The sequence below is a fragment of the Telopea speciosissima genome, chromosome 1 (assembly GCF_018873765.1).
Source record: "Telopea speciosissima isolate NSW1024214 ecotype Mountain lineage chromosome 1, Tspe_v1, whole genome shotgun sequence".
NCBI classification, from domain to species: Eukaryota; Viridiplantae; Streptophyta; class Magnoliopsida; order Proteales; family Proteaceae; genus Telopea; species Telopea speciosissima.
This window is the reverse complement of record NC_057916.1, coordinates 8,549,675-8,561,751: the sequence shown is the minus strand read 5'-3', so window position 1 is coordinate 8,561,751 and position 12,077 is coordinate 8,549,675. Positions and strand designations below refer to the sequence as shown.

At 39.9% G+C, this 12,077-nt stretch overlaps 1 protein-coding gene across 2 annotated transcripts in view; it reads right to left on the bottom strand.

The window, feature by feature from the left end:
• Nucleotides 1-2,534: 2,534 nt before the first annotated feature.
• Nucleotides 2,535-12,077, bottom strand: part of LOC122665608 (transcription factor GTE6-like) — a 43,688-nt gene continuing 34,145 nt past the window's right edge. For both annotated transcript variants that reach the window (XM_043861769.1, XM_043861766.1), the window contains exons 6-10: nt 11,483-11,707; nt 11,230-11,328; nt 3,754-3,812; nt 2,908-3,058; nt 2,535-2,809 (exon numbers count right to left, since the gene is read on the bottom strand). In XM_043861769.1, the coding sequence (XP_043717704.1) occupies nt 2,642-2,809; nt 2,908-3,058; nt 3,754-3,812; nt 11,230-11,328; nt 11,483-11,707 (702 nt within the window). In that variant the 3' untranslated portion in view covers nt 2,535-2,641. The remainder of the gene's footprint in view (nt 2,810-2,907; nt 3,059-3,753; nt 3,813-11,229; nt 11,329-11,482; nt 11,708-12,077) is intronic.

Sequence of the window (12,077 nt, the reverse complement as noted above, 5' to 3'; positions counted from 1 at the left end):
TTCTGGGTTATGCTTCTAATCCCAGAAATGTTTTTTTTTTTTTTTTTTTTTGTATTTTTGTTACTAAGCCAAAATTTTGAACATGAAAACGTGTTTCATAATCCGTAATAATTTTTATTTCTAAGTTAAAAAAGAATTAGAAACACATTTGTTATGCACAATCATTTATGTTTCTAGAACTCCTATGAATTTTCAAAATGTCATTGAATACCCAAAAATGAAACTTTGGTAGCAATGGAAGAGGTGGTGTTTTATTTTTAATACGAAATAACTATTTTACCCATCAAATTAACCATGTGCTCTTTAAAGAGCAATTTCCCCCTTTTATTTCTTCCTTTTATTTTTGCAACAGAGAACCTTCAAATTAGAGTTTCTTTCTTCTTTTTTTATTTTTTCAGCAATTTTTTTGTTCTAATTCATTCGTAGTAACAAAAAAATGAACCGATGTTAACAAACAAATTTCTATTCTTATTTTGTTCTTAAGAATAACAGGCCCTTATTTTCCAATTTTCCATTATAGATTCCAATCCGTTTCCCTTTAACACTGGTGATATGCTAAGATGTGTGTACTACCGAACACACTGAATCAGTTTTCCAATTAGTTTTTACCCACAGCACAGAGCTCACCCGAGGACGGCTCATTAGTTTATTTAAGTTAAAGAGTACTGAGGCTGCTAGCCAGAACAGAGATTCTTTGAAGGAAAGCAAAGAAGAAGAGACTCACTCAACTCAAGACCCAAAGAAAATGGATAGAGAACCAGAGGAGCTCCAATTCCTAGGGTTGTTCCGAATTTACAATGAGTCCTTCAAGATCATTTCCTCATGGCGAAAAATCTTTGAAAAGATCACCCTTACACTTCTCCTCCCACTCACCACCTTCTTCCTATCCCACATCCAAGTTTCAGAGCTCATCTCCTCCAAGATCAACCACAATGGACAAGCCTTGAACTTCACTCCCTCAGATATGCTTATCTACCATCGCCTTAGCCATCGAATTTCGTGGGAACGAGTTGCTTTCTGGTCCTTCGAGTTGGCCTACAACGTCTTCCTTATCATCTTCTCTCCTCTCCACCTCTGCTGTCGTGTACTCCATCGGTTCTATCTACACCATGAAAGAATCAACTTTCAAGAAGCTCACGACCGTCGACCCCAAGGTCTGGATGCACCTCATTGTCACCTTACTATGAAGCTTAAGCATCAGTCTCATTTACAATGTTGTTGTCGTTGTCCTGCTTTTCCTCCTACTTGCCCCTATCACCAACAATATTGGAACCACAGCAGGAGTCATTTTTCTTGTCTTCTACTTCGGTGAGGTTGTTTATATCAGTATTGTATGTCTCTTGGCTTTGGTGATATCTGTTTTAGAAGATTTCAGGGGTATTAAGGCCATTATCAAAAGCAAGGCCTTGATTAAAGGGAAGATTTGGGTTGCGTGTGTGATCTTCGTTAAGCTTAGTATCATGTTTGCATTGATACAGATTGGATTTGAGAAGATGGTGGTGCATGGAGAGAAGCTGGGGATGGGGATTAGGGTATTGTCTAGGATAGTGTGCTTCTTGTTGCTCATGCAGTTGTTTCTGTTTGGGCTGGTTGTTCAGACTGTGTTTTACTTTGTCTGCAAAAATCGTATCACCATGAGAGCATCAATAAGTCTCTCTTGGCAGATCATCTCGAGGTTTATCTTGAAGATTATTCCCTCTCAAGGGCAAGGATATTCAATTGGAGCAATATCGCGAGTAAAAGTTTTATTTCGTACACTAGGATATGGGGAGGGTTCCCTTGGAGGTCCGTGTGCATATGCAGTTTCGCACGATGGAAGGGGCACTACAGGAAACCTGTAAATAAGGGGTATTTAAGACATTTTAGAAGTGGTGCTATAATAATCTGAGAGGAGAGCAGTTTCCAATTTAAGTCGTGGGGGATCTTTTTCCCCTTTTTATATGATGTTAAGATGTGTAAATATTTTCTCTTCTTCATGGATGAATCTTAATATGATTTGTAAATGTTTTATTCAATAGAATACGATATTGTAAAAATTTTTCTTCTTGAATGGATGTTAATATGACGGGGAAAACAGTTTGGTCGAACGCCAGTTCAAAAGTAAAAACCCCCTCACATATCACTATTCATGTGAGGGGGTGATATATCATAAATGCCTCTTCCTCTTTTGTCAGATTACAAAAAGTGTTCCCTTACTGGCCCGAAACTGCATTTGAATTCTATTGAGTCCAAACACCATTAAAAATAGGCATCTTGCCTCTTCTTAGGATCTTCCTCGTATTCATTTGGCACAACCAGGCATGCAGACCAGGTAAGTTATATGGTCTGCACAGACCAAGGAACCTTTCGTTTCGCATTCATTTTACTAAGGATGCTACTTTGATCCACTTTTCTGAATAGAATCTCTCGTTTCCATTGAACGATTACTTCCTTTTCCTTGTTCTTTATTTTATTTTATTTACATAAAGGGAAAAAAATACTAAGCATCATATGTTTCATATCTTGGCTATACAAAACTGACCAATCTAGAAAAGTGAAACACAAAATTACTTGATTCACGCAATAAGTCCATCTCTTAAAATTTTGTTGACACGTTACTACCATGGATAAAGAGAAGCAAAACTGAAACAATCTATATAAATCAAGAGGTGAGCTTTTTACCTCGTTTCTTTGCAGTCTTGGCAAGAGCATCACAGATTTCTCTTTTTCTCTTGGAGTAATCATTGCCTCCCATGCTCATAGAAGTCTTCCCACTACTTTCTAATGCCCCCTTAACAAAGAACTTCAACCTCCATAATGTTGACTCACTCTACATACGGAACAGAAATATCAAGACTAAAATAAACTTTAATTGATGAAGTAGAAACAAATATGGAATACTATTCCCTAAGAAAGATCAATAAATACCTGAGCATCCATGTCCAGTTCCACCTCTTCGGCTGTGGCTTGGAAACTTGGGTTCTTCTTAGCAATAATCTCCAATGCCTTATTGAGATCTTCTGGTTCCAATCGACTAAGGCCAGAACCCAGTTTTTTTTTATCCTCCGTTGACATTTTCCTAGAAGAAAAATATTTTGAGGTAGTATTATTTTTGCACAAGCAAGATAAGTAAATCAAAATGTTCCACAAGATCAGTAAGTCAAGTACGATGATGTGTTGGAAACAGATCCAAAACCCCATATGGTAATTGGTAATAAATTTGCAAAGTTGTAACCTCGTCCAGGCCGTAAGGGAGTTTTATCTCATTTAACAAAAATATGAACGAAGTTGTTGAAGGGCTCCTATTACTCTTTCTTCCTTTTCCAGATAAATAATTGGATAGTTAGTTTCTTAAGAAACCCTTAGTACAAGTTCCACTGACAACTGCTGAAAACTCTAGGCATTAAACACCTGAAGAATGAAATTTCAACACATCTTCAATTGAAGGATGTTGCTGCACTACTCCCAAATTGTTAATTGCTGAAACATTTCATTATCATAGATCTTTCCTTAGTACATTTGAAAAGGCATCAACATTTGGCGATACTATCTTCTTGGCATTAAAATTATCTAAATTCCTAATTACTGTTCATCAACACGAGTAAAATGGTATTGCAACATGCTGATTGCTTTAAATAACTGGATTCAATTGTGTAACGTTGAAAAGTGAAAATTCACCAGCCAGTGAATATGCAATGAAATCAAATCTACACCAAAGAACAATACAAAAAATACTTCAACTTTACAAAATCAGAATATACATAAAGAACAAACCTGCACTTTTGGATCACCATTTCTCTGAGTTCCTCTAGATGCATATCAACCTCACAAAGCTGAAAATAATTCAGAATAAGTAAGACCAGATCCTTGTGAAGACTGAAATAGAACACTGCAAGAGCAATCTAAATTTTAAATTGACATTTTTTTTTGAGAATTCAGCAAAAAAAGAAACCTGTTGAGTTTCCTCTTTTTGTGTATGAACTGCAAGCTTATATAGATCAGCCCCTGTTCCTCTTGTGTCATTACTCTGGTCTGATTGTTAGTTATTCTAATTAATTTGACTTCTATTTCATTAGATTGCATTTTATTATCGTCATGCCTGCCTATTAGTCTTTCAGTTCCCTTATGTTGACTACTTGGTTACTTTTGCATCATTATCTGTTCAGTCTTAATCTCTGCTTTACCATCTCTGTGCCTTGTTTTGTTTGATTATACACCTTATTTTACCTATTGAGAGTGCCCTTTAATGCATTAGATGTGTCCACTCCTTTCTACCCTTTTGTATGTATTGAATACCTTTATTGCTGGTCACTCTAATTTGACTATCTTATTTTCCTAGAGTGCATTTTATTATCGTCATGCCTTCCTATTAGTCTGTCAGTTCCCTTTTGGTGATCTTGTTTGCTTTTGCATCATTATCTGTTTAGTCCTAATCTCTGCCTTCCATGTCCGTACCTTGTTTTGGTTGATTATGCACCTTACTTTACCTACTGAGAGTGTTCTTTAATGCACTAGGTGTGTCCTCTCCTTTATACCCTTTTGTATTTACATTTTAGTATATATATCTATTTTTGTAAAGTGGTGCGTCAGGTCGGCAGCCGGCACCTTAATATATTATGCCAATCACCTTTTACATGGATCCTATTGTGTTTTGACCTCTTCTCTTTATGTCAAGTCTTTCGGTCCTCTTTTTTGCTAGGGCATCCCCGTAAGCGACGCGCAGTGTCGCCCAAACGCGGTGATAAGTAGACAAGGCCAAGTAAGAGGAAAAATTTCAGCCCAGAAGCGTAGGATTAGATTAGTTTCCTAGAACATTGGATCCTTGACAGGTAAGAGCCTGGAGTTGGTAGACGTTATGAGGAGACGAAGGATAAATATCGCATGTATCCAAGAGACAAGATGGAAGGGTAAGAAAACTAAGATGTTGGATGACTTCAAACTTTGGCGGGAGATCATTGTAATAGAAGCGGAGTGAGCATAATTATGGACAAAGATCTAAAGAATGGTGTAGTAGAGGTCAAAAGACTGGGGGGCAGGATTATATCCATCAAACTGGTTTTGGAGAAACATGTTGTCAATATTGTTTGCACTTATGCAACTCAAGTAGGATTGGATGAAAGTAGTAAGCGTCGTTTTTGGGAACATATGGATGAGTTAATGCCATGGTTCAAGAACTCGGTTTTGGTACTGGTTTCGCCTAGCCAAAAAACCGAGTTGGGCTGAGATCTCGACAAGCTGGTGCTTTTTTTTTTTTGAACTTGAAGGCTGGTTTCGGTGGGTTTTAGACTTAGTTTGGGCCTGAAACTTGGTACTTAGCCTATTTTAGACCATTTAAACACAATGACACTATCGGATTTTACAAAAACAAAGTCCAAATAGGAGTTTCACTTCGGACCCTAGGTTGGTAGGCGACGACGTACTAAAATACCCTACTCTACACATAATTTAGTAATAGAAAGCAATCAAAGCATTCAAAGTTATGTAACATATATTAAATTGACATGATTTCACCATGATTTGAACAATTTTTTTGGGAAAAAAATAGATTTGGGGAAAAAATGGTTTACCTTCAAAATTTATTCGGATTTGAGATGATTTGTAACAAATCTTGCAAGTTTGATGCAAGTAGGATGCTAATTGACGTCTTCGGCAAGTTTTCCGTCAAAACAAGGTGGCTAAAGCTCAAAAATCAGCTCACCACTGGCTTCCCTGTCGAGTTCACCAAGATAGTTGAGTTTCTGTCGAGATCTTGACTGTCTCGGTCGAGATCGTTCCCCTTTTAAACATGGGTATGGTCCACAACTCGGTCGAACCGAGATCTCGACTCGACTGAGTCCATGTAACTTTGTATTTCACCTCCCATCTCGACTCGCTAATTGAAAGAAAAAAACGAGTTTTAAGCGAGATCTCGCCAAGTTCTTGAACCATGGTTAATGCAAGGTTTTGGCCAGGATGAGTCGATTATTCTTGGAGGTGATCTGAACGGACATATTAGGAGTAGAGGATTTGAAGGTTTCCATGGCGGATACAGAATTGGGGAGAGGAACGAGGAGGGGACCTCAATCCTAGACTTTGCGGTAGCTTATGATCCTTCTATCATAAACACTTTCTTTGAAAAAAGAAAGGAACACTTAGTTACCTATAAAAGTGGGGATCATACCAGCCAAATTGATTGTTATCCAAGCAAGAAGAGCAAATAGAATGGTGTGGAAGGACTGTAAGGTTATCCCAGGGGAGAGCCTAACCACCCAACATAGAATGGTGGTACTGGATTTATGCCTCAGTGCACAAAAGCGTAGGAGGGAACCTATGTACCCTAAGATAAGGTGGTGGAGATTAAAAAGGGATTCCCTAAGGACATTTACTGATAAGATGGTCAACAAGGAAAGGAAAGTGGGACTTTGAGGGAGATACCAGTGAGATATGGAACGAGATGATGACATGCATTAAGAGGGTTGCTAAAGATGTGCTAGGAGAAGCGAATGGTAGTCGTTAAGCCCCTAGGGAGACTTGGCGGTGAAGCGATGAGATCCAAGCAGCCATTAAGACCAAGAAAGATTGTTTTAAGACATGGCAAAGGACTAAAGAAACAGAGGATAAAAAGAAGTATAATGATGCTAGAAATGAAGCTAGGAAGATTGTGCGGATGGCTAGGGAGAAGATATATGAGGATCTCTATACCAACCTAAACACAAAAGAAGGGTAAAAAGCTATATATAAGATAGATAGGATGAGAGAAAAGAAGAGTAGAGATTTCGATCAGGTGAGGTGTATCAAGGGTGATGACGGAAGAGTGATGGTGAGGTATTAGGACATGGTGAAGAGATGAATGAATATATTTGAGACCTACTAAATGGAGATAGGTCGAGCAGAAATGACTCGGACGACTATACTAGAGGAACCCCATGTCCATGGTACAGAGTAGTTTGGTTTAAAGGGCACATCCCTCGCCACAGTCTCACCGCCTGGCGTGCCCTAGTGAACTGCCTCCCCACTCAGGCTTTCCTCATTCACTGCCATATGCAGGTCTCTTCTAGCTGTTGCCTCTGTTGGAATGGCATGGAAGATGCAGATCACCTGTTCTTCTCTTGCCCCTTTGCTTCTTCCATTTGGACCCGTGTTCTTCGTCAATGCTGGCCTAACCGCCGCATCCCTCTCCCTCTCTACAGAGAATGGGTTTGGATTGATATGACGTTTGGAGGGAAGACGATTTGTGATTCGATCGGCAAGCTTACCTTTTGTGCAGCTATCTCCCACATTTGGATGAAACGCAACCTTAGAAGATGGACGTCCAACTCCCACTCTTTCGACAAGATTTGGAATGCCATCTTTTTTTATGTTTATTCTAAAGCTAGTTCCCTCCCCCTCTCTAGTGTTTTGGACACCCCGAGGAACAAGCTCATTGTTGTCTCCTGGGGCCTTCCCTTCTCCATTTTGCGCCCTAGCTAGCCTTTAGCTACGACTTTTTGCCCTCGGGCGTGTACATTCCGGCTCCTTTCTTCGTAATTTAAATTTTTATTCATCCAAAAAAAAAAAAAAACTATAGAAACATAAAGCTAATGAGCCAGACTATGAAACTTTGAGAGCAGATTATTGAAGCCCGTTTGAGAAGAGAGACTCATATCTCGATAAACCAATTTGGCTTTATGCCGAGTAGATCCATGACATAAGCTATCTACTTATTGAGGAGGCTTTTGGAGAGATATAGAGATAGTACGAAGATCTCCATATGGTCTTTATTGACCTGGAAAAAGCCTATGACCGAGAGCCTAGAAATTTAATCTAGCACGTTCTAGTGAGGAGAGGGTTGTCGAGTAAATATGTGGATGTAATTAAAGATATGTATGAGGGCATGGTGAGTAGCGTGAGATCTGTGGGAGGTCAGGACAAGGAATTCCCAATTACGATTGGGTTACATTAGGGATCAGCCTTAAGCCCTTATCAATTTGTGCTTATCATGGATGACCTAACCAAGAGCATTCAGGACGAGGTCTCGTGGTATATATGCTCTTTGACGATGATACTGTTTTGGTGGATGAGACAAAAGCAGGAATTAACGCCAAGTTAGAGCTATGGAGATCAACTTTGGAAACAAGAAGCTTTAAGATTAGTAGAACGAAGACGGAGTATATGATGTGTAATTTTAGTCATACTATGATGGATACTGACATTGTGCGAATTGAGGACACAGTGTTACCGCAAAGTGACTATTTTAGATATTTGGGGTCAATCATAAATAAAGAAGGTGATATAGAGGATGGTGTCTCACAGAGAATTAAAGTAGGATGGATGAAGTGGAGATGTGCGTCCGTAGTGCTGTGTGACTGACGTATTCCTTTAAAACTTAAAGGAAAGTTCTATAGGACTGTTGCACGCTCGGCTATGATGTATGGGGCAAAATGTTGGGCAGTTACGAAGTGAAATATTGTGAAGTTATGTGTAGCTGAGATGAGGATGTTAAGATGGAGGTGCGGAAAAACTAGGAAGGATAAAGTAAGGAATGAGCGTATTAGAGCTGACTTGGGAGTTGCCCCGATCAATGACAAGCTCCGAGAGAGTCGTTTGAGGTGGTATGGTCATGTTCTACGGAGGCCTAGCGACGCCCTAGTAAGGAGGAGTGATATGATCCTGATCGAAGGAGGTAAGAGAGCTAGGGACAGGCCTAAAATGACCATAGGTGAAGATGTGAGGAAGGACATGCATAGTCTAGGTCTTGTACCAAGTATGACATCGGATAGAGCCTATTGGAGGGCAAGGATCTATGTTGCAGACCCCATATAGCTGAGATTCTCCTGACTTACTGGGTTGCCCTCTTTCCTCTTACTGTCATCCTTCATATTTCATTTTTCATTTCTCATCTCATTTCGCATCCCTCTTTCCCCATCTCTTCATTCCCACTTCTGCTTAGACTTCAGTTTTCCCTACTTTGTTTTGATTGGATCCATGTAGCCGACCCCATTAAGTTGGGATAAAGCAGAGTTGTTGTTGTTGTTCAGCAACAAGACAAAAATAAAGTATGCAAGGGAGAGAGAGAGAGAGAGAAGCAGAGTAGGGGGGTCGTGGGCAGCGAGAGGCTCACGGCCAATCGCAACAGGGACGACAGGGTTATGGGAAAGGGCTGTAGTGGGGTACAGCGGCAGGAGAGGGGGGAGAGGACACCGGGCAAGAGCAGGGAGCTCATCCCATCGTCAATCGATCTGCTTGCCACCCAATCCAAACAACTCTAAAAATTGCCGCCGGATTCTTTGCAGCCCCCAAAAGGCTGTGGGATTGACAGACAAGGCTGGAAAGCAAGAATTTTCTAAGTCTCCAGCAGATTTTATTCCTGAGAAAATGACGTCGACGAGGATGGCTTCTGAGGCATTCTTACACCGCTAGAGGCTGCTGAGCAGGACGATCCTCATCGGGTCAGGCTTTGATGTGTAGGGTATCCAGAAATCTAGCACGGGGGCAACAGGGATGAGGATAGAGTGAGGGCCTCGCGGGAAGGGGGCTTGTGGAGTGCAACGGCAAGAGCAGGGGAAGAGAGAGAGGGAGAAGCAAAGTGGGGGCCTTGTTGAGATGCAGTGAACGAGGGAGGGGAAATGCAGATGGCGGCAAATGGGCCATCAAGGAAGACAAGAGGAGGTGCAGAAGCTAGTCCACTCCTTGGAGGCGGTGGTTGCAGCTGAATCTAACTTTCTCTGGCCAAAAGACTACATCTGTTCCCTCTGAGGAGGGGGTGGTACACCAATAGTGGTAATGCTGGTGGTGATGGTATGGGCAAAATAGGAAATATGAAAAAGGGAACCCCCAACATAATATATTGAATGTGAGGTATCCTACGTGTAGTTTCTCTAAATGTTAAGCAATCCAAATGTAATTCACCCATCTTATTTAGATTCTTTTGTTTCTGCCATAATTCTCGAGTTACGGTATTTAACTTCATCAGCCCTCAAGTATTCTGTTCCTAAGCTATTAGTCCTAATGCCCTCTCTTAGCTACTAGTAATTTGAACCTAAAATCCTATTTAGGGTTAGGGTTTCCATATTGCCACCAAATGATTTCTTACCATCATCACCGCACCTATAAAACAATCAGAAAACTCCTCAGCCATCGGGATGAGGACCCAAATGGACCTAGAAAGATGTAAATGGACAGTCAAAATCTGAATTCGATTTGGATTCATTTCATTTCGTTCGGATATTCATATGAGGTATAAATTATTAAATAATTATCTTTAACCTAAAAATATAATCACATCAACTATTTTTGAAGCAGATACATCAATATTTGATATATTATACATTTCTTTAATAATTTCAGATTATTCAGATATGCGAAGTATCCAGTGGGCTGGACCTTGAGAACAGTCCTCTCCTATAGTTATATAGGCTTTAAGTAACCATGCCAACAGTGTTTGTCAGGCTATTAAAGGATTCAAAAACTCCCAATTTTAGGTCCAAGAGCCCATTCAACAAGTTCCCATCAATAAGTAATCCAAATAACAGCCGCAAAGCCAGAAAAACTGCCTAGTCAGCTGTTGAACCCAGAACCCCCATTTAAGATAAGTGCCTTTTGAATTTGGAAGTTGATTCCAGAAACCCAGACAGACAGTCCAGGAGATAAGAAGGGCTTTTGTACGGACTACGTAGATTGCCTTTAAGCTCAACTATTGTAGTGGATGCCTGGTCTTCAAGCACAAGAAAAGAAAATTCTCGACAAAACCATGCCAAAGGCTAACCCTAGTGAAGAGGTCCTCTGCGACACCACCAAATCCCCGGAGTTAATACAATCAGAAGTGCAATGTCTAAAGGGTTAGCTCCATCAGAACGAACATTGGAAACTCAGTGAAGTGATTTAGAAGCTTCAAGCTCCTCTCACCACCTTCAACAACCATTCAATTTCAGTAAAACAGCAACCCACCCCACCCCACCCAAACTTCAATTTTAAGTTATCCACCATGTTAGGACCTTAGCTTTATCAACAAGTCCAGCAAAGGATGTCCTTGTCAGACTTGATAAACATTCTGCAAGCATTACCTATGGCAGAAAATACAGGAAACCACCAGGATTTTACAGTAAAGCTACAGACATTAATCCACCTTTTGCTCATGGACCATCCTCTCATCCCATCAGGATAGTGGAGTCAAAAGCGTCAACAAGCTGAGAACCACAGATTTTTCCTGGGCCTCATCCAAGTACACACACACACAACTCATATCTCATACGCATTTATAATTAAAAGAAAGGTTATGACACTTAGACCTACCTCATTACTTATATCTTTAGTCATCTTTGCATGAGCAGCTTCCTGAGCAAGCTGCATGTTTGACAGTGCCTCTGCTTCCTCCTCTTTTCTCCGTGTTTCCTGCAAGTAATCAAGTTTGGAAGTGAATAAGAGACCCTTATTTTTCTTTTCTTTTATTCTAAATATGGGTCAAGAAATAGCAGCAAAAAATAAATTTTTGCAGGAACTAAAAAGATAAATGAATCTACCAAACGAATTACTAGTGAAATTTTACCTCCTCAATAACTTTTGGCAAAAGTTTTAGCCACTTCTCCTCAAATTTTGCCAACAAAGTTTTGGCCATCACATGAACATCATCACTTTCATCATTATATGTCATTGCATTCTTGAAAACCAACCTCACATCAGCATATATTTCTCTGACATTCTTATAATTACTGCCATCTTTGGCCTCCATCTTATTCTTTATTGTACTAAAATCCATGGGCTTCTCAATAACCTGGCATACACTGCTTGAGACAAATTAATCAAGTGCCCACACTGAAAACATCCAAAAACTGAGAGTCTGATTGATGAACAAGAAAGTAACATAAACAAACGCTCCTACAAGTCGATGGATTGGAATCACTAACTAGTATGTTAATTTGAAGAACCACAATCTAGACTTCTATAATAAATGAATAGATTCTTGAAAGGGGGGGGGGGGGAGAACTAAACAAAATCATCCAGCTATGGAGTCACTACATTTTATTGTAAAATTTTTATTTTTAGGAGATCCAAGCAAGATCACTCGAGTATTTCGATGAACTTGTGGGTTAGGGTTTCAAGGTGAAAAAAATCAAATTCCCCACAATTTTCTTCATGTTTCT